Source organism: Cloeon dipterum, chromosome 2 (genome assembly GCF_949628265.1).
Source record: "Cloeon dipterum chromosome 2, ieCloDipt1.1, whole genome shotgun sequence".
Lineage (NCBI taxonomy): Eukaryota > Metazoa > Arthropoda > Insecta > Ephemeroptera > Baetidae > Cloeon > Cloeon dipterum.
In genome coordinates this window covers 23,393,215-23,416,016 of record NC_088787.1, presented here as the reverse complement: position 1 = coordinate 23,416,016, position 22,802 = coordinate 23,393,215, and the positions used below count along the sequence as shown (strand labels likewise).

The window sequence follows — 22,802 nt, the reverse complement described above, 5'->3', positions numbered from 1 at the left end:
GTTCTAAACCAGATCAGTATTTGGGTAAATAAAAAAGTCTATATAACATATCTCAACTGTTCAAAAGCAAAGTTTTAAAAGCGCTGCAAAATATTCAAAAAAGGACCAATTTTCAAAATCGTTTACATTGCAACTCAATTTAGAGACCGTCGAGAGTAACAATAAGCAGCCAACTAACGAGAGGTCCAATTAAAATTAAATCATCGACCGCAACAAAAAGCTCAGAACGCTAAATAACCACCGAGAGCTTTTAAACAAGCGTATTGGTCTGTGGTTTGACAGGAACTCGTTTTGGTGGTTATTGATCGGAAAGCAATCGATTTTTACCAGGGCCATTGAACCCATTTTATATTGAGAAACTCACCAATGAGGATGTCTTGGATGTTAGTGATTTCGTGTAGGGCAACTCGGGCGTTGCCATAGTTCACCGCCTCGCTACCATCGTTCTGCACAAACTCAGGGCGCTGGCTGCCGGAGAAGTCGACCTTAACGTCAGCAAATGCGGTAGCAAGCACGTTGTTGCTGGGGACTAGCGGCGTCGGCGGGCGGCCCTTGACAGTGGCGGAGGCCGCGCGGCCCTTGGTGGCCGCAGGACCGGCACACCTGTCTGGCAGGCGCAGGGTGAGCCTGAGCAGGGGGCCGTGGCCCTCGCCGACCGCGATGACGCGCGGGTGCGGCGAGGCGGCCATGGGAGCGAACGCCACCACCTCCGGGTTCTGACTGTCGACGGTGAGAAGGTAGTCGGCAACGCTGACGTCACGCAGCGCCGTACTTGTGTCGTCGTTGAAGCGCAATTCCACGTCCAGCAGGCCCTCCTGGTACTGTGCCGTCAGTCGCCGCGTCACAGACGTCGTCGCCACGTAGCCGTTAGCTGTCCCATCTGGCGAGATGGACAGCTGCAGCCCGGACACCACCCGCACCGTCAGTCCAGACACAGAAACGCGATCGTTGCTCACGCGGATCTCCTTGGCGCCGAGCACGCGACCCGTCACCGGTGACACCACCTGTGAGGAAAATACAAAAAAAAATCAAGTTAGTTAAAAAGGGACAGAACCTGGGAGTGTTCAATGTTTGAGTTTATACTCTTTAACTGTGTTTCAAGAGAGTAATAAATGTGCATTAATGTAAATTATAAAGAAACTTTTTTTAGTATAAAAATACAAATGACTCTACTCTTAGGATGAGTGGTTAAGAGTAAACTTTAAATAGAGAGAGAGAGAGAATTTCACATGTTCTTCTACTGTTTAGATAATGTTTTGGCCCCTCAGGAAACATCAGTAGTAATTTTCATGTATAACATAGTTTGTCCTGCAGGGAAATTTCAATCTCTGGTAATTTAAAAAAAAAGTTTGACTACGCTCTCACCACTTATTGGTGAACAAAATTAATGAGAGAAACATTATGCTTCCTGCTACTAGCCACCCATCCTTGTAATTTCACGCAGAGAGTAGAGCCACATGTTATATATTTTTTATTATTAATTCTTTTCCTACCCCATGTATAATTTTTCTAACTTTTGCAGATTAACAAAAATATATTCGATTTTTGCAGAATTTTTCTTAATAGACAAAAGGCAATTAAATTATACATGAATTTCAGGGTATCATTCCCTGACCCTGATCAACTTTATGCCTTATTTGAATTGGATTGAATTATGATTTTAGCATATATGTACCTGAACTTCTGTTCTACCGACGCTCTGTCCCTGGAGGGTGCGGCCGTGGAGTGAGGCGATGCGAGCGTCGGAAACCCTGAGCAGACCGAGCACAAGGTCAGTAACCCTGAGCCAGGTGCGTTTTGAGCTAAAGAAAGAAATGCGGCCAACGTCGTGGTCGTCAGCATAGAAACGAGAGTAAACCTGAAATTTGGAGGTTTGATGGAATTAATTACCAATAATTGATTAATCAAATAGTATTAGTATCTTGAGGGTTTCCTTCAAGATTAAATTATTCCCACAAATTTTCATAAAATTACAGAAGTAGGAAAATTATTTAGTTTTAGCTTAAAATAAAATCAAGTAATAATTCCATAACCAGCAACTAACAACATAAAAAACACAACAAAATATATTTTCTGAATTGCAATATTTAAATAGCACGAGACGTTAAAATATCCTTAATTTATTAAACAGGCAAAATCTCGAATGCTAATTTAATCATTACCTCAACATTGGTCTGCTGGAAACGGAGTCGGCAGTGCGGCCGGTCAGCGGACTCTAATTTCTCGTCAGGTGAGAGGGGCTCGAGCCAGCCTCCTCCGCGAATGAAGCGTCCGCTGCTCGTGTAACTTGACTCCTCAGCTGGGGAGCGCTTCGTTTTGCTGCTGAAGTGGAGGAAAAAAACAAGAGTGAGATATTCTGCGCGTAGTCCGTTTGCCAAGCACTCACATGGATGAGCCAGCGGCTAGGTCGGGCACCCGCCAGCCCTTGACCTGACTGAGGCGCTGGTCACCGACGGACACCTCCAGGGGGTACTCGGGCGTCCACACGGTGAACTTGGCCACGCCTGAGTAAGGGCCATACTGCACCAACACAGACGCATTGCTCGAGCCTCGCACCTCCGAGCCGTCCACGTACACCGAGCTGCACGACGACGACACCTAAAGACACACATACACAGTCGGGAATGTTATCAAGTTTTCTGCGTATCCGCTACATGACACTTGTTGTGTCTAAAGCGTGCAAAATGAGCATAGGCGTCAGAGTATAAGAAAGGAAATAAGGAAACTGTGCTCGTCATCAGCAGCAGAACTGAATATAACATACTACCAGAAGCTAGAACACTACAACACATATTTTTTAGTTATAATAGGATATACAAACTTTTTCATTCGTTTGTAATTTTGAATATAAAAATGGGCACGCGTGTTAAAAAATAATAAGAGTGGTACTGAGACTTTAATGGTTGCAGTTGTTTGGTGTTTTCCTAAAATTTTAGTCTTGTTCAGATATTATTTCGGCGGGTTCCTTATAAAGAGGAAATATTTGTCTTGCAATGTGGAAATTGTGAGATCATCTTTGTCAAGGAATGCTCCACTGTTTTAAGTATATCTAGACTTGCAGAGCTACATACTTCACCATTTTTATTATTTGTTTATTGAAATTTTAATATTTTGAAAGCAAGAAATATCGAGTAAGGGTTTTTTCCACGGAAATATAAAAAAGTGAAATGTTTTGCAATATCGGGTTCCTTGTTCAGGAGGTTAACTCCACAGCGAAAAATATTTGGTTACGGGTTTCATTAAAATATTTCTCTCAACGAATTGGATTGTCTTACTGATTCAAAATGATTTTTTATGTCCTTTGTTTTCTTTTTAATGTGGGATGTATAGGGAAAAGTGGCCCTGCTGAAACGCAATAAACAAAATTTTGATCCTAAATTTAGTTTTATCGTTTAGAGAACTCTGAACTTCCCTTCAGTGCTAATAAAAGCTTTCAAGTTATGGTTCATTTGCTAGCCTAAATCAGTATTCAGAATAATTCTTACTCAAAAATAAAGATTTTGTCTTCAGTCGCTCTCTACCCTGAACAAATAAAGCAGAACTGCGGGCGTTGCAAAATCGAGAATCACAGCCGATCTATTACTTTTGCACGCCATCAAGGGCTGACGCTCGTATATGGGAGGAAAGAACACGGTCGACGTGTCTTATGTATGTGTTTAAGCAGATCTCGCTCCGTATCAAAATTGCGGCGGCCTTTCTCCCCAGAGGGTGGCGGCTGCTTCGATTGGTGTTTAGTCAGCCGGGAGAACATGGCCGTCGTGACTGTTGCATATCTCAGGGAGACCATGTCGGCGCAGTCAACTGGGAAATTCCTCGCCGGTAGCGGCGGCGGCGGCGGCAGATTAATTTCGCAGCCGCACACCTGCTTGGCAGACGCGGTTTCGGACGAAACAACGAAAGAGGAGCCGCCGGCGAACGAAAAAAGCAGTAGCAGCAGCAGCGCACGTGTGCAGTAGCGTTTGGCGCGACGATTAATTATCGCCGCGCTCTGCGCGATTAATCAAAGAGAGCGAGCAAGCACTGGTGGCTGCTGATTGCTATACGGCCAGCCGCGGTGCAGGAAGACTCTCGATTTGCATGGCGGACGCGCGCGCGCCACTGCAGCAAGCTAGACTTTGTTCGTTTCGTTCACCAGGGCGGATTTGGCTCCGGCGTGTGTGTGACACATACGCAGGCACGTGTTTCGCATCGCAAATCGCCTGCTGACGACGCCGGTCACGGATCGGTTATGGATCCGTTCGGGCAGCCGACTGCAGGGGGATTCGCGAAAATATTGGCAAAAATAAAATGAAAAAAAAAACTTTGTTTCTATTTATGCCGCAAACCTTGGTCAATTTTGGTACAAAACTTGCCGAATCAGCAGAGTTTTACAGATGCCGAAGCGAAGTTCGCAAGAATGTCGGATGGGGAATGAATTATTTATGATCTGCTTCTCTCTGTGTTTCTCGTTTCCGTTTGGAAAATGGTTGCATTTGGAATTCAACTACGTGGTGTGGAATTTAAATTTTTATCTTGAGCAATCAAAACAGACGAATATTTTTCTGTGCTGTAAGTTTAATTCGTTATATTGTACCAAATGAGCACGAAAAATTATTTTGAATTGAATTGAATCACACAAACTTCGAACCAGGGTTCCTCAATTTTGCATCATAATTTTTGAGGGAAAAACAGCCGATAAAAATCCAATTTAGGGGTTTTAACGTTTTTTATACTGACCGAAAAAGGAGTATGAAAATGCTAACTGAAAAAAAGCCTAAAGGTTATAATTATAATTTTTTAAATCAATTATTGGCTGTCTATACAGTTTTAAATACTATGATCTAGAGTGTCCATTCATGTTTAAGGTAAATGCGCAAAAGTTTGTGAAAAAATGCACAAAAGTTTTGGCAATTCAGTGCATTTTAAGGAAATATGCAAATTTTTGCGATCCCTTGAGAGGAACAAAATTAAAATAGGACTTGAAACCCTTGAAAAAAGATAAATGAAAAAAAACAGTAATAACCAAAGAGATTCTCTATAAAAGTGATTTTATAAAAAAATGAGCCATCCAAAGTCCCGGCTAAATGGACTCCGGAGTCCACTACCGTCTCAAAACAATCGACATGTTATGGAAAAAAACTAAAATTGCAAACTTGATCTTAACTGTCGTAAATTGAATGTTGTATTCCATGTTAAAAAATACCGGATAAAAGTGAACAGGTATTTTAAGGATTTTAATGTTAAAAGAATTCTTTAATATATATCAATGTTTACGACCCGTTATAAACTTAGTATTATCATAACCCAACGTTTTAACCTAACTCAAGTCAGCCAACCCCAAGGAAAAATATCGCTACAGCATAGTAGTCTTCATTAAATTTCGATTACAAAGTTTGCCACCACGTCTGGCGAAAAACGAGGCTGTTTTCTACTCTCCCCCCAAAAAGGCGCGTTTAATTTTATTTGTGCGAATTTCTGTTGGGTCGGGAGGGAAGGAGGGAGAGGCGCCGACGCTGTGCGGTTGGGGTGTCGTGGAGCCTTTCTTGAGTGTGCGATGGGGCGAGAAAAGCAGGAAGAGCAACAAATATCGAACGGCGCATGCACGCGGGGTCGCGCGAGGGCAAGCCCAAGCAGCTTTCCTTCCGCGCAGTTCGCGCTTCTAACAAGCATATTTATGGGACGCGGGACGCGGCAGTCTGTTAGGTACCTTGAGAACGCTTTCCTCGACGGAGCGGCACGACGCCTGCAGGGTGACGTCGGCCACCTTGCCCGCCCTGCTCACGATGAACACTTTCATCGCCTGCGACACCTGTCTGCCAGTCAGCACCGCCGTGTTCAGCACCTCCCAGCTCTGAAATCACACATCAATTATGAATGAATGACTGCCCCATTTCCGAGATGGTGATATTGACTGCGAACCCTAATGTGAACGTCAATCGCTCCGTTAGCTTTGTGGAACTGTTGAAAAGAACTAACTTAGAATTTTCGATGGGATCAAATTGCAAATTATTATAAAAAATAAGCTCATTATGATTTTATTTTAAAAGACACATAATATATGAATTCTACACATTAAATTTGGCTTTAATGGTTAAATAATAGAGACAAAGAGAAATTTCACGAAGACAACCACAAATATTTCTCATACACTCATTCAGATGGCGATATAATATAGACTTTACTGAAAAATGGCACACGAATATAGCTCCTCTTTTCAAATCTATTTCACCACACACAAATGGTCCTTTTTTCATGGAGTACGTGCTCAAAAAGGCACCATTTGAAAAAGCGAGGACGTATAACGCATGACTATATGAGCTCTTTGATGGGCAAAAAGTCGATTGGTATTAGTGTTCCTATCTGTTTATTACTTTTAATGACCATTCATCGATTTCACTTCACATTTTATTTGAGATATTAATTTTACCATGTAACTATCAAACAGTGATAATCGAGTGTCATCTATCCAATCATATATTAAATTGTGATGGATAGGATTTTATGTGGAAGCTCTATACTGTTATTAACGTTTGTCAAGATTTAATATTGAAATCGATCAATAATAGCTCATTTAATATTTAACAAAACGCCCATAAGTGCACCAAAACTCTAAAAAAATGTTTAAAAGCATTTTGCATACATACTAAAAATACTGTGAATATTAATTTTATTTTTAAATTTCTCACCATTCATTAGAAAAAAAACACTCTTATTTAAGGGACGACATTCAATGTCAATCTAGAGAATTTTAAATAATTTAGCGTCTTAAAACGAATTTTTATTCCAAGAAAAATTTTAGCTCTCGGGCGAAAGATATTAAGCTAATTTTTTCCTTTCGCTTTAATTTTAACATCTAATTTTATTTAAATCTCTGCATGATCTGGTTGTTTAATAAATCCCTAGTGTAGAGCTTGCAATTTCAAACTATGTTTTTGCAAACGGTATTCATTTTGAAAAATGAAATAGATTTTCTGATTAATTTAATACAGTTGAGCTTATTTTCTTGTTTCAACTATGATACAAACGTCAGTGAAACGTTTGGAGGCGTACCTTGGAAATAGGGAGGACAGCATGTATGTCGTCTTTCTGCGTCTCAAAACGCGCGGTGATCTTGCGTCTCTCGTCCTCATCGTGCGCGACGGCGGCGGCCGCGACGGCGCCGCCACCCTCCTTGAGGAGGCGGGCGCGTCGCTGCTGCAGGGCGAAGTGTGAGCTGGAGGTGGCGGATGAGGAGGAGGCGGCGGAGGCAGTGGCGGGCGATGGCGTGTGCTGGCCGTGGAAGCGGGTGTCGCCCTCGAGCACGTAGCGGATGCCCCAGACGACGCGGCCACCCTCCCATGGCTCCGAGCTCTCCTCCACCTCCAGCAGCCAGTTGAACACTTCCTCGGCGCCAGAACTGCTGAAAATCGCACCAAAAGCACGTCTCAATGACCTCAGGGGATGAGAGAAATTCACAAAAAAATGCTTAGCTCATCAGCAGTCTCGGACAATTTTTTTAAGAAAAAAAAGAGACAGGCTTTTTTGTTTGCTACAAAGGGTTTACTAATAAAAAAATCCCTTTAAAATTTTTAAAGTCAAATGATTTTTAATTAAATAAGAAGTGCACATTCTTGAACTCTCAATTCATTTAATCTATATCCAAAATCAAGTAATAATATATGTCAAAAATGCACAGAAAATCATATTTTATGGAGAGAGAAAAAAAGGTTAATTGCTCAAGCGAACTAATCATCGAAATAACGATTTAGATGTCCAAATCATTCGCCAAAAAATGCCTTATGCTAATTTTTTTTTAAATCGGTCATTTTTTATTTTAACTTCTTCGCTGAAAGAAAAAAGTGTTGATTTTTTAGAATGTAATAACATGTTTACTAGAAACCTTTTTAATATTAATAAATACAAAAAATTATAATCAACAATAAAATTAACCAACAAATCTTTGCAAAACCAAACCATCTTGTTTTTCTGTGACTCAAAAAACATGTAAAAAATTCGCTTAACAGAAGATATTTGCATACTTTAATTGCAAAAAGACTTGATATCCTCGCAGGAACAGAAACTAATTTTGAACGAGTCCCCACTGCAAATTTTAGTTTTCCTGAATGAGTTTCTGTGTTAGATTTCGTGTCAGGATCAAACTGTTAGAGGGGCTGAACGCCAACATGATATAGAACCCGGGGCAATGAGCGAGGAAATTGCCCGCCCGCCGAGATTGGTGTCCGGCGTGAAAAGGGTGAGAAAGGTGGTCGAGAGGTCATCTCAAAGTCGTGATAAATGGGCTTGCATGCCCACTCCGCCCGCCCGCCCTCGCATGAGATGCGCTTTTCCCGGCGGCTCTCCATCAATAAAAATGAAGCATTTGTTTCTTGGCGCGGCCAACGCGATTCAATTACGGCCGCTGCGCACGTTTCACGCGAGATGAGAAGCACACACCGCGTCCTAGATAAACTTATGAATTTTTCAATGCACACCGTGCACACGCATTGCTGAAATATTAGCCGTCAAAAAGGCTATTTCATGCAGCTAAGCGTGAAGTAATCTTGGACAAGGCAAACCGTGGGACAAAATCGTAAATTTTATTTAGTGGCAAAAAGGTCTCAGCTGATCGAAATTTAGATTCGTATTAGAATTTTAAATCTCTCCCTGTTTAATTTTCTATTTTAAAGCTTCATATCTGATTTGTAACTTTGAATTCTGAGCAAAGTTGACATGCCACCAAAGAGTTTGATTTGAATGCGGGCATTCTAAGAGACTTCTTTTTTTAATTTAATGGTTTTTTCTGGATGCAAATCAAGAATCATAAATCAATCTTGTAGGTTTCACTTGTTTTCACAAAAGATACGTAAATAAGGGAAACTGTTCAAATAATGACACAAATAATTCCCTTTTTAATGGAAAGTACGAGAGCATGACGTATTTGTTTAATTCTTTCGTCGTCAGTGGCATTTATTAAAGCGCACATAAATGAATTTTGCCAACAGATCACTTATCTTTCTGTTTCTGGAGAAGAACAATAGAATCTCTTGGCAGGGCTCATTCCAAATTAAATTTTGACTCACCTTTCGGAGTCGGCCTCGTTGGTCGGCTGCGCTGGAGGTTCGGTTTCGAGGCTAGTTGGCGGTGCCACACCACTGTTTTCATCCTTCCTGAAGGCAGTCACGGTGGCGATCGTCTGCTTGGGGTTTGTCTCCACGGTCACGTGCCACCGCGACGAGGTTGCTTGCGCGCCAAGAATCCGCAACCCGCTTTTCACTCGCGCCCTGCAACACAAACAGCACGTACGGTTTTTAGCCCGATCCTTTGCTTATTGCTCAAACGTGAACTTGATACAAAAGAGACTCGCATAATTTGGCAAAAATCGAATTAACATCATTCCAAGGGCGAGATTTTCTAAAATATTTTTAAGACAGCCCTGGAAAATAATGTTTTTTCACCTCTTTGAAAACGATTTGAATATTTTTTAGCTGTCTTGTCTGTATTTGATCATTACATAATAAATAAAAAAGGATTTTGTTTATTTTTCTGCACAATCATCCCATTTCGATGTTTTTTATGCTTTGCAAAAATCTGGCAGAAAATCTGGACATGATTTTCAATAACAAAATGTTGGTTCACTGTAAAACAGGAAAAGCGGAAACTTGCTGAAGATTTCGTAAAGACAATTATGCGACCGCTCTGGAGCCGCTGAAAATTTAAAAAAGAACTCGAGTCAGAGAGAAGTGTGTTTGCCGCCGCTTTTTTGCAAGCAAAATTCGCGCAAGTGGGTGCACTTTAGGCGTGTGCTCGGCGCGCGCGAGAGCGAAAAAGGTGCGCACGCGACTTCAAAGACAGTGCAAGCCGCAGCGTCAAGAGGGCGGAAACACACATTTTCAACGCCCGACGAGCTCATCTGGCGCCCGTGCGAATGAATTGCAAATTAATGAGCCGTCGAGCAGGCTGAGTGCGCTAAAGAAGGCAGAAATGAAATAAAAACCGAGCCAAGCGGAGAATAAGAGAGGGAACTACACTGCGCGTGATTATTGCCCCGCTGGTTATGGGAACAATTAGTTTGTAAATGGGCAGGAATTTGCATCTCGTTATTATTATAATTGGCTTTTGAGAAGTTCAAACAAGGATTAAAATTATTGCCCTTCAACAAAGAAGTTTTTGTCTGAAACAAAACTTTTATTTCTAAACGCTCAATATTTTACTCTCGGGATTTGAAATTGAAACGAGTTTGAACAACCTCTTCTATAGCATTCATGTAGAAATTCTGCTCGTATAATAATAAATAATTTATGATGATTAAGATTTTAAAACAAATCTTTTCTTGTGTATTTCAGTACAAAATTTTGTAATATTTTTTGTTTGAATCATATTGTTATCGTGACATTAGCATTAGGTTGTGCCATTGCAAGTCTGAACGTTTTTTTTAAATCAACGTTGTTTAGTTCACATGCATGTGTGTAGTACGCCTGATTCTATAAAGTGTTCATAACTCAAAGACGCGCCTCATTTCGCGATCTGTCAATATTCTCAGCCTACCGAGGGTGCCGCATGCCAGTATATGTTAAAAGTGTTTTACAGTAAACTCAATATCATTTCGAAAGTTAAAATACTCGGAAGAATGCTACCAAACCAATTGAATTATTCAGCGCTGGGACAATAAACCAGTTGGCTACTCACATCAATCAACTACTTGTGGAAGTCAAAAGTCTAACAACAAAACAATTAATTTTTGGGGTCACGTAATACAGCGTTGTCATGTTTGAAAGTTACGATTTTTTTAAAATAAAATCAGGTTTTCTGTTTCCAGCTCTTATGTATTATTTAGAACGCAGTTCCAAGTCGTAATTTTTTTCCTATCTCTTCCATCATTTAAAGTGGAGAACAAAGAAGCAAGGAAGAGCCTAGAGAGGACTTAAGGACAAAACAAATCCAGCAGAGTGGAGTCGGTTGCGCTGGGAAGCGTAGCGTTTTTGTTTCTCGAGAGAAAGACTGCTGGAGCACGCAGCTGAGAGAGATTTGGAGGCGGCACAAGGGGCGGAGATCGATTGAGTCGGCACTGCAGCGAACGAACGAACACGTTCGCACATCGGCGCCGGTAAACAAAGCCCTCGGACGGATAATGACCGCGCGATGAATATTTCACGGCGCGACAATGGAGCCGCGCGAGCGGTCGATGCGCCCTCGCTGCTCCCGCTGGCCTGGCTGCTCTCGAAATTAATTGCTCCGCGGCCGCACTCCACTATACCCAGTCCACATTATTATCGGCCGATCAACGCGACAGTAAAATTTGGTTTGATCGCCACGACAGCGCTCTGGCCAAACGAGAACCGTGCTTGTATGCTTTATCCTAGGGTGAAAATTGAATTTAAGTGAGTTTCTGTTCTCCACCTCCCTTCAATTTGATGAAAGGAAATTCAGCAGAAAATGCAACAAGTTGGTATTTGTAATTATCAGATTAAAATACTTATTTTCTCTATCTAATTCTAAAAAGATTCTGATTGTAACTGAATTTTTCCTCCAATCATGTACATTTTATGCATTATATTATACATAATGCATGACTTGTAGAGGAACAATTAAACAGTAGATGATTTTCCCGTTTGATTGAAATGATAAAATATTTTAGTGCCCCTTTTATTGAACATTTTTATGGCTCGTTTCCAAAAGTAAAAAGTATGGGTTAACGAATTCAAATTTGGAATTTGGTCGTTTTTACCGTTTTTATATTAGCGAGTACTGTCATAATTAATTTCCTGATTTTAATAAATCAGTAAAATTCTCTAAAAAAGTTAGCAGTATTTGAAGTTTCAAGACTTTTAAAAAATGAAAATTCTTCTTAGAACAATAGTGTGTGCACAAATTAAATAATTAATACATTTTTTACCGTTCATGTTGTACAAATGACAGTAAAAAGAAATATTCATTTTATGTTCAACGATGTTTATTGTTTTTTATCATGAAAATTTAAAAGAAACTTGAAAATCTTTGTTTGACTGGCCAGAATTTTAACGAATCTGTTCAGTGGTCCAAAAGAGTCGGTTCTGGCAGGAAAATGTGGTTTTCGTATCCTCTTTTTTAACACCATTTATAAATCGTTATATCACAATAAAATAACAGTTGTCATCTTTAGAACTTAGCAAATATGTGTTTACTCCGGTTCAAAACGAAAGTCGCAAGTCTACACTTAATTTGTAATTGACAGAACAACAATTGAATGCCATTCTAGCAATTTTGACATACCTGATGAGTAGGACGGAGACGGCCGGTGCGTTAGGCCTCGGCTGGACAAAGAGGGGCACGTAGAAGCGGGAACGGGGGTAGAGGGGTGCGTAGGGCAGCACCATGGCCAGTCCGGGGTCGGCGCGCAATTTGCGGTACGGGGCAACCGCGCTGACCAGGGGCACCGCGCCCAGCGGCGTCGCCGGCTGGATCTGCACCCGCGCACTCGGCGAAGGCGAACATGGTTCGGAGCCGCGTGGCTCGAACACGGAGTATGAAATGCGCACCATACGACGCGGTACCTGAAACACGCAGATCATTTTTCAAATTTAATCATGGGGAACCTGTTTTACAGTAATGAAATTTATATTTATAAAAGAAAATACTGCAACCGCAAGGACACCTGCTGATTACATTATTTAGAACGGATCTCATAAAGAAACATAAAATTTACTGAAACAAAGATCCCCATTGCTTTATTTGCCCTCTCTTTGGAAGTCCTTAAATTTATTTAGTTTGTTTGTATTAAATATAAAAATGTTTTTTATAGCAAGTGTGTTTAATGTGCATATTTTATTTTGACGTATTTTTATGAGCGTGTAATTGACAATTGAGGGTATTAGAAAAAAATAATAATTAGAAGTTTACAACTTGCTATTGTTCGTTTCAGATTATCAGTATTTTTTCACAAAACTGTAAGAGACGTTTTAATTGGATAATGGGGAGACTTACTTATTGTTAGTGGAAGAATCTGCAAGTCTGTTGGCATCATATTCAGCATAAATTTGTGTTGCAGCCAAGAAACTACTTGTTACTTAACTAATTAACCATGAAAACATCGATATAACATATGCGAGAAAACCTAATGGGGTGTCTCCTACAGTGCTTAGCAGAATTGACATTATCTCGAGATCTGGTGCTTCCAATTATATTATTTCATGGTTGTCAATTATAAACTTACCAAAACATCAGAAAAATGTTATATGCCAATCGACCACACTTGATAAGAACCCATTTTTAAGATGCGGTCTTGAGATTTCTGGGCAATTTTTGATAAAAGCGCAAAAAACAGAATGAAATTTCTCAAACAACCTTTTAGAAAAAAGCAACCCTCAGCAGCTACCAATGAAAGCTATTTTTCATGTTTTATTTTAAAAGTTACCATTATTTAAACTGATATTACATTCCTATATCCAATAGCTAATAAATTATTTTTCCTCGGGTGCACGAAATAGATTTTATTTCAGTTAAATACATCGAAGAAGTCATGATTTTTTTAGATTCAAAAGTAATTTCGAATATTTTCACGGTTGTCTGAAACATAATTTTGCTACTACAGAAATAAGACGATTTATTTTTTCATAAAAATAAACCACTCAAGAGAGACATGAAGCGTCAAATGAAATGGGACTTGTCTTCCATTTCAAAGGGAAGAGAACGTAAAATCTGATAACACCCTTGGGAGCAAGTGTGGCACTTCTCAAAAACATGTTTGTCACTGACTTTCTGACTCTTTCAACCTAAGTGTTTATGACTATTTTAATTTTATAACTACATTTCTTTTTATTTTAACGTTAGAAATTCAATTAAAGAATCTTCGCGAATAGTGCAAAAAGTTTTAGCCACAAGAATTAGATGGACAACAACATTTGTGGCAACCAAGACCAACTCCATATTTAAACTCTTAAACAATGGCCCTAAAGGGCTGCCTCATTAAACTGAATTTGATAAGCCATTTTTAACAATTTCTAACCAAGCCAAAACGGGCAACTTTTGGCTACTTTACCAATTAAATCTTTAAACTACCGTATTAATTTACAACGACGTCATGTTTTGGCCATCCAACGTTAAATAATCAACTATTTTCCGTAAATAATATGAATTATAGAGCCTCCTCCAATCCTCCGGTCATAAAAATTTTATAATTTTCTCCCAAAATGACTAAATAACTGATATTTTTAAACGAAAACTGATTTCGGTTATCACAGCCGGAGAAAATTCAGAACGTTGGTCATGAAACAGGTCTTTTTTGAAAAGCAGAGTAGAATAGAAACTGACCTTGTTGACCGGCTTGGTCTCGTGGGGTGGCTCCGAGAAAAAGTCGGGGCTGGGCAGGGAGGGCCACCAGGCGGCCGGGAGTGTGAGCTGCGCGAGGCAGACGCCGTCGTCGCCGCCGGGGCTGCAGGCGGCAGCCTCCGCGGGCCTGTCGGCGAGGGTGGCGTGCAGCACGATGCATACGCGCTGCTGGCGGCGGCCGGATGCCGCGGCCGGTGGCGGCGCGCCGACGGGCGGCGCCGCGGCCTTGTGTTGGCCTGCGTGGAAGAGGACGCGCAGGACGGGCGCGTCGCGGGGCACCTGCGGCGTCACGAGGTGCGCGCTAACGTCCAGGGTGTGCGCCAACAGGTCGGCGTCGAGCACGTCGGGTGGCAGAGGCGCCGGGGGCGGTGGCGCCGACGCGTCTACGGTGGCGTCGGGCACAACGTAGCGAGCTGGCACCGTCTGCTTGGTGGAGAAAGGCCCGAAAGTGGCCCTGACGGCCGCCGGCTGCGCGCTCTGCAGCACGGTCAGGTGTTCCTCGCTCAACACCGCCGCTGCCTCCTCCTCTTCATCATCGGCTGCTTCTTCGGCCGTCTCGGCCGCTGCCTCAAGCTCGGTCTTGCTGCTCTGCTCGGCCGGCACGTATTTCAGGAAGAAGCCGCCGTCTTTGTTTTCAAAGTGCACCTCTACTGCTGAAACGCCCGCGCCGCCTGCAACAAGAATTATGCACTGGTTAATACACATTTTCTAATCGCAAAGTATAAATTTAACGCCCTGCAAATACTCCACGTCAATTTCTATGTGGTGGATGTGGTAATCGCCCAGACCATTAACTTCTCTTATTTAATTGTTGCAATGCCAGCCACTATATATGACGTCATTGATGACGCACGGAGTTTGTCCATAAATAGACGATCAATATTTTATGTTTTACTCTTATTCTGATACATAATTCATATATCTTATTTTTTTTAAAACATCAATTCTTTGAATATATAGGTACCCTTTAGATTTTTTTCTACTAGTATTTATTTTTCTAACTTTAAATTGATTTTTACCGTTTTAACAGGGACTTTTACATAATGTAAAAAATCGGAAAGTTTCGTCAAACCAAAAATTGTGGGCTAAAGCCCAGTTATGAATTTTTGTAGTAAAATATTAATTGAACCAACAGATAAGTCACATTGTAAACTGTACTCCAACGTTTAAAGAACTGAATTTATCCGTAATTTGTTACGAACGATTAATTTCCTTAAACAGAGTCTTGTGTCTCGTCAAAATTTTGAATGAATACAATTATCACCTAAAGAGCCTGAAAATGAAATAATTTTCAGACTTAACTTAAGCGACATCAGCATATCAGTCATAAGCAAGATGAATATAGCTGAATAAACTATAAGATCACAAATCTAAATTAAAACTCGCATTTTTGGAGACGGTGTAAATATAGGAATTAAAAAAATACTGCTTTCTCGGCCTTGGGAGGAATGAAAGAGGGCTCTGTGCACATGGCGTCGTATAGCGCATTTGGTTTGAATTAAGCGATCCACGCGCAGAGGAGCTTGCCTTGTCTTGTGATTTATTGCCCGCGGATGACGTGAATCGCAATGCGATGAATGAAGCAGGCCTGCGTCTCTTCTTTTTTTCTCGCCGACGCCGCAGAAGGAATAATTTCGACCGTTGTGCGTGTATATGAAATTTCGCTCTCCTGTTTCGGTGGTTTCGGCCGTTGAGGGCCGAGAGAGACTAAATGAGCGCCGGTGATTAAGTGTTTGGCTCGACGCCCTTGTCGGGTGGTGCGAGGCGCAATTTATTATGCACCAGATTAACTCGCTTATTAGTCACGTTGACACACACGTACAGAGACGGCCGGGCGCGTTGCTCCGATTCCAACCGACGGAAAAATAACATTGACTCTCATTTCTCCTTCTAGCTCCTGTCAAGAATATAGACCACCAGAAAATTGGTTCGTCATTTGCCTCTTCTGAGTGTGAAATGAAGTAACCGCTGTCTCTCAGGTCAAAATGTTAATTGTAACCACAAATCAGCTTCAAATTTGATCGCTTTCCAGGTGGATTTTCCGTTTCCTGTGGTTAATGGCATTCTTTCCTGGTGTAACTGGTTTACATTTTGCTGAGAGATATTTTGAGTAATTTTCTCTTCTGTTTTTAGATATATAAAGAGAGTCATCATGTGGAAAGTCAGGCGAAAATCATTTTTCAACTTGAAGAGCTTTTAATAGTTGCCGATTCAGTCTTAGCAAGTTTTTAAGTTAGTTTGAAATTGAAACTCTCTAAAGTGAACTACGGAAAGAGCGCTGCATGCTCCTTAGAGCTCCTGCATAATTTGCATTTTCGTTAATTATTTGCACGGTTGGCGTTTACTCTGCAGGCAAATGTAAGCATGACGCCATGTTAATTAACGCGCTTGATTAGCCTCCGGAGAAAACAGCACACCGTGCTTCAATTATGCCGTATATGTTGCACTTGAATGGCCGCGAGCGGTGAAAATGATACTATATGTGCTCAAATAAAGGCGATGATTTGCCGAAAATTTACTCTTTTTTAAAGTAAGTTTTTAAGAAAAAAAATTAAGGAAAGGAAATGACAATTTTAATTCTCGTTGTTAGATCAAATTTATAATTCAGAAATTTTTTCAAATGCACCTTATGAATAATGAAATAATCGAAATAATGAACAGTGCAGTAACCAAATGTACGAAATTTCCAGTCTTCTCTGTCAGAATCCAGTACAATTGGCCGCTGCATACTTCTGAAAAATTGGAAATGGCTAAATGACTTCAGGATGAACAGCTTCAAAACAAATTGTATGCATTGAAAACTTAGTATCGGTTGAAACAAATTTTTCCGTCTAGAAATCATATTATGCGCTGCAAATCACCAATCATTATTTTAAAGATCGTAATTTTCAGACACATACATCATTTTAACAGTATTTTAAATATAGTAGTATGTACATCTTTGTTATTTTAGTCTCTATCTAAAATGCAACCTCTTTTTGCGACCCAATTCAAAGAGGAGAAATATTTTCCATTATTCTCTTTCCCTCGCGAGACTTTCATCTCCAAGGTGGTGGTTCTCTCACTGCGGCGGAGTGAGGCTTTTGACCTGAATTACATAAAAGCAGCCGAGAATACATACAAATATCGGGACATAGGCAGCGGGCAAACGAACGAACGAACGACGCGAGCGAGCACATTTGGCCGCTTGCCTGCGCTCAGCGTAATTAAACGGCTCGAAATTATCGCGCAGAACGAGAAGAGGCTGCTGTCGTCTGCTCCCCTGGACACCGCATCCGCTTCTGTCCGGCGCCGCTCTCCGCAAGAATGCCAAAAATGCGCACTAAATTTAGTGCTCCTGTTTCTTTCAATTTCGTTTGTTATTGCAACATGTTTACAGCTTCCATTAAACATACTCGTCAATCTACGCGTATAAAAGAATTGTTGTTGATGATCAAATAAAAAGTGGCTAGAGACCACTATGCGGCTTGGTTTAATTAAAAGTATTTTAGTAATAAGTATATTAGAATCATTTTATTTACTAATTTTAGAGACTTTATGAAAATAGGAGGATCCAAGTTTTATGCTCGGGCCGTTCCTCTTAACATCCAGGTGTGTCTCCGACCTCACGGAAAAAATCGATTTACATGATAGTCTCACAGACGGAATCAACATCAAGGCAGAGGATTGATATTTCTGGGGCACTTTCCGGCGGCTATAAAACTTTTAAAAAGCCGTTTGAGCCAGCTGCAGTTTGTTCATTATGCAGACAAAAGTGTTTTTCGGATGTTTGGTCGACTGTTACATATCCTCTTTGTTAGTGAGAGATTTATGCATCTGCGGCCTGTGAGGTGCGCCTTTCAATTTGTATACACTCTCTCAGTCAGCCCTCGGTTGTCTATGAGAGGAGCGACAAAAGAAGCCACTCCAGTCAGAGAAAGCAACAATTTCCCAACATAAACTAAGAGAATTTACGACTTTTCGGGCGTAGCATCGGATAAAAAAATATCCCTTTTACAAAACGGCGTATCATTATGGTAATTCGTGGCGTGAAGCCGTATTTAATTCAATTACTGCATTTTATCAAAGTTCATTGTAGCTTTATATTGCGGTATATTGATTATGGGCATGAAATTGGAAGAGTCAGACGCATTTAAAGGGCTAAAAATACAAGAAGAATATTTATGGATATTTCATGATTACAGCTACAAAACATACATATCTATGGGTTTTTTTTCAGCGAATGGCCAAACGCGCGCGTCGAAATTCTCCTCTTGTATAACACAAACTGTTTTATTTGGTGGCATTTTTGGTTTGCAACTGACTGCTGACAAACATTTTTACAGAACATGGTGGTGTTCGAATCAGTTTTTATTTGCGCGTTTACACAGCAGCTGCTGCTTTTGTTATTCTGCTGGTTCATCATGCCAATTTTTGTGATGCGTTGCATGCGTTTTTCATATATGAATAAAACATAAACATGTTATGTTAATTGATCATTAATGAGTAGAATCAAACTATAATGAGAAATCGTTATAACATCTACAATACGATTCTTTGTAAATATCACTTTCCTGGCCTAACGCTTACTTTTAACGCCACTTAGAAACTTATTTTTCAAATGGGCCAGGGTATAATAGGGCAGAAAACTTCTCTGACGCATTGTTTTCAAATCAGTCAATTTTTGTTACATTAAAACCCTTTTCAATGAAATCGGCACAAAAAGCACGTGCATTGGGCGTTGGAATACAACAGGCAAAATCCATTTCCTCGAGCATTTAACCACCCAATTTAGAAACAAGAAACTCAGTGTCACATACCGCTTGAGAATGAAATTTCAGACAGACAGCTTTCAGCTCTTTGATTTTTCCACCCCTATCGTTCTAGATTGTAATCGAGTAGTCATCACTTTACATAATTTCCAACCGATTTTGCTACCCCACGAAAAGGGCAGCTCGTTAAGCATCGCGACTGATTCACCTCCCACACAAACGGGTTGTCAGTGTCTGTCCCCCGTCCTCCCTCTGTCGCCCGCTGAGACGACGCATCATCGTCATCATCCCTTGCTTCAGCGAGAATTGGTCATATTCATTTAAGGCTGGCTGGCGGGAGCGCAAAACATGACGCAGAGTCGATTAGAATTGCCCTTGTGCCGCTGACTCGGGAGATTTTTTGTCTACTACTGTGCAGTGTGTCGCCATCGTGCATGACGCGTGTGCCATAAATCTTCATTACGCGACAATGTTAGGGGCTCTTGTAAAAAAATATATATTGCTCTCTTGGATGGTGTATATGATTATAAAATGTTTGATCAGGGGATGGAAAACCGTGTAGATCCGAGAATCTCGATTGTTGCGTAACAACAATAGGCCTACCGCATCCAGGGGGATGAAAAGGCACGGAATGCACCAGAGAGAAAAAATAAAATGTGAAATATAGTGTAAGGAGGGTTATATGACGTGCCTTTCAGATTTACCCCCTAAAATATCTGACAAAGAATGCGGCATTCCCTGTGGCTGTGGCTCAGAAATTTGGACTTTCAGCAGCCACTTTAATGAGCGAATCCGGCGTGTGAGAGTTGCTTTTGCTGCGTTGGTCCGCGCATGGGCCAAAATAAAGCGACCGCAATCGTGTGCAAAAGCCAACGCAATCCACACGTGAGCCGGCGAAAGGACTGCTTTTTAAGCACTGCCTGCACACTTTTAAAGTGTTCAACACTTTGAGTTTGTTTCACCCTGAGGCCCGAGGCCGCGACTCTCGGAATTGTTTTCCCGGCAAAAACGGAGGGGGTGTCGGCGCTGATGGATTATTTTCAAAGCCTTCTCGTCTCGTTTTTATCAGGCTAAGTGCCGCGTGCGACGCCCGAAAACGCCCGCCGTGTTTTTACAAGTGCAGAGTCGGAATTCCTAAACAGAGTCGAAATTCCTCCGGAAAAGAGATCTCTTTAGTTTTATGCCTGCAGTCAATTGCTTTACCAAACATTCATCAACAGCTGGCTGCCATAATATATTCCAGTACACGCAATTAAAAATTTGAGTTCAAGACTATAAAATCTATAGTTGATAGTAAAATATGCTGTAAAAATTTCTCGGCCGCCTGAAAAAACCGAAAAAACATTTCTTGCAAAGTGAACAAATCATTAGCATTGTCAACAAATCTGATAACCAACATGAGTGAAAAAGAATTGATTTATTTCAGTATCATTTAGAAGTGAATTTGAAAAAAAAAAAATTTGTTTCGGTCCGTCCTCTACTCTGCATGTTTTCCTCATAGCCTCTGGCCAAAACAAATTCCTGTGGCACAGTGTGCAAACCGGCCACGTTTTCCAGGAAGGGAAATTCATCACTTTCACTTAAAGAAAGCAAACACCAAAAGCGGAAAGGGTTAACGCGGCGCACAAAGATAAAGGCGGGCGGCGAGGAAAAAGTATAAGAGCGTGTATACGCACAAAAAGTGTGTACAGCGGAAAAGTGTGGCGTGAAGAGCGGTCAAGAGTAAATGTGCAGATTCGCCCACTTGGTTTCGTTGTACACGCGGTTTCGGGGCGAAAAGTAGATAGGGTCGGCGGTCGGTCTCGGTCTCGTCGTCGGTATTGATCGTCGGGCGCTGCGTCCGCCCGCCTCCAAAGGACCCGTTTGCCTGCAGAGCGGCGCCGAGCAGCCCACTTAATTTCTCATCGACTTGTGATCGAGTTTGCCACGCAATTTTGCGATTCGTTTACGCCACTTCACCGCCGACAATGCGCCGCGTGGAGGCAGCAGAAAGCCAGCTTTAATTCGCCCCCTTTTGTGCTACGTAATCGGAAAACTTGTTCATACCTTTGTTTCAGCGAATTGTGTACTTCCGACCCGTCAAATCTGGCACTTTCGTATCCGGCACCGTATCATCACTTCGTCAAAAAGTATTCAAGTAAAATTTCACTCAAATATCAGAAAAAATACAAAAGTCAATTCAATTTAATATTGAGTGGGAATATTGAAGAAATTAATGATTAATTTATTTTTAAACAGCTGAAAAAAAATAATGTTTATTTTGACTACATTCCTGTTTGTTTACAAACTTCTATTTTTTCAGCATTATTCATTTTTTTATGAATGAAATTGACTTTTCACTGTGTCCATCTAAATTAGTTTGAGGACGAATCTGGACCTGGGAAATGGATGGATCTTGAAAAGGGATATGTCTGGATTTTTCATATTAACACTCTTACGCTTTGTAAGTCCTGAACACCACACCTCTGAAACAGAGGATTTCAAGAGCTGTTTTCCAACAGCTATACTGAACCAATTTATTACTGTTTATAACCATCCTTTTTATTGTTTGCTTAATATTTTATTCAATTTGATTTTTCGGGGTGTTACATGATGTTAATGAGGCAAATTATTTCTATTAAATTACAAAATAATTTCTTTAATTTTGAGAAACTAAAACCTAAAGTTTATTTTTGTTAATCAAACCTGAGCAGCCCGTTACCTTTTTCACGCTCACCTCTTTCTTCAAACTATTTATTGCTTACCCTTTCCTACCCTTTTTCTTTCACTCATTTCACTTCGACCTCCATAGCTAATCCTCTCCCAAACCTTCAACCCTATTGAATCATCCTTTTCTAAAAAAAAATCTTGAACTATACACTCGATAAAATCTCCAGTCTTTCTACTTGAAAATAAGCAATAAAAAGTATTTTGAAGCATTTCAATATACCATTGAAGAATTTGCTGACTTTGTTTGCCCATATCCCTGTAAACACGTCGAAACTAACAAACATATATATAATAACGAAGCAAATAAGCCGATTAGCCGTTTCAATTGCTCTCGAAACGTCGTGTGCGTGCACACACACACTTCACGTTCCCAGCGAGAAGCACCCCTAGGCCGTGTATGTACGTCGATCCCTCCTGCTCCTGTTCTTGCTCTTGCCCTCCTCTGCAAAAAGGGGAACTTTTACCCGATTTTTCACGTACGCGCTCCTCCCGTCGGTGAGGCAGGGAGCGAGATTTTGAACAGCATGCGCGGACCGAGGAAGCAGAGCACTTATCGTGGAGACAATAAAAAGAAACACACTTGATTTGCTTCAGGGGGGACGCGACATGCCCCCGCCGGCTATGGGTTCCCTTCGTTTTCAACTGATTCTTCCGCTTCCCGAGATGATGGCCCTGCTTGGAACGGACTGAAATCGACGCAAGAAAACCGAAATTATATATTTTTCCCTTGTGGGAGGTACTAGCGGATATTGCAATCGCAAAAATGCCGTCGGCGAGGGACGAGTTTGTGAGATGACAAATTTGCTAAATTGGTTTCTGCTTGAGGTCTGAGACTAGACCAAAACGAGGGGATTTCTGATTTGATAAACAGAACTTCATTTCAAAATGCAAAGTTCTATTTTAAAAATTCGTGCTGAAATCAACGATGGCGCAAAAATATCTTTGTATAAACATTAAACATTAATATTTTCTGGAATATTTATGTGATTTTATTTAAACTTTGTACAGAAGTTAACAACGGCTGACTGACTTATTATACAAAATGTCTTTTTAGAGTTAAATCTTATACTTTATCCCACA

The 22,802-nt window shown here is 41.0% G+C and overlaps 1 protein-coding gene across 3 annotated transcripts in view; it reads right to left on the bottom strand.

Annotated features, from left to right (window-relative positions):
* Nucleotides 1-22,802, bottom strand: part of dtn (transmembrane protein 132C dtn) — a 32,926-nt gene that overhangs the window by 5,316 nt on the left and 4,808 nt on the right. The window contains exons 2-10 of one of the 3 annotated variants that reach the window (XM_065477417.1): nucleotides 14,245-14,933; nucleotides 12,208-12,488; nucleotides 9,039-9,239; nucleotides 7,030-7,378; nucleotides 5,687-5,830; nucleotides 2,387-2,598; nucleotides 2,163-2,322; nucleotides 1,676-1,858; nucleotides 365-1,004 (exon numbers count right to left, since the gene is read on the bottom strand). In XM_065477417.1, the coding sequence (XP_065333489.1) occupies nucleotides 365-1,004; nucleotides 1,676-1,858; nucleotides 2,163-2,322; nucleotides 2,387-2,598; nucleotides 5,687-5,830; nucleotides 7,030-7,378; nucleotides 9,039-9,239; nucleotides 12,208-12,488; nucleotides 14,245-14,933 (2,859 nt within the window). The remainder of the gene's footprint in view (nucleotides 1-364; nucleotides 1,005-1,675; nucleotides 1,859-2,162; nucleotides 2,323-2,386; nucleotides 2,599-5,686; nucleotides 5,831-7,029; nucleotides 7,379-9,038; nucleotides 9,240-12,207; nucleotides 12,489-14,244; nucleotides 14,934-22,802) is intronic. The other 2 variants (XM_065477418.1, XM_065477419.1) reach the window with 2 other exon arrangements.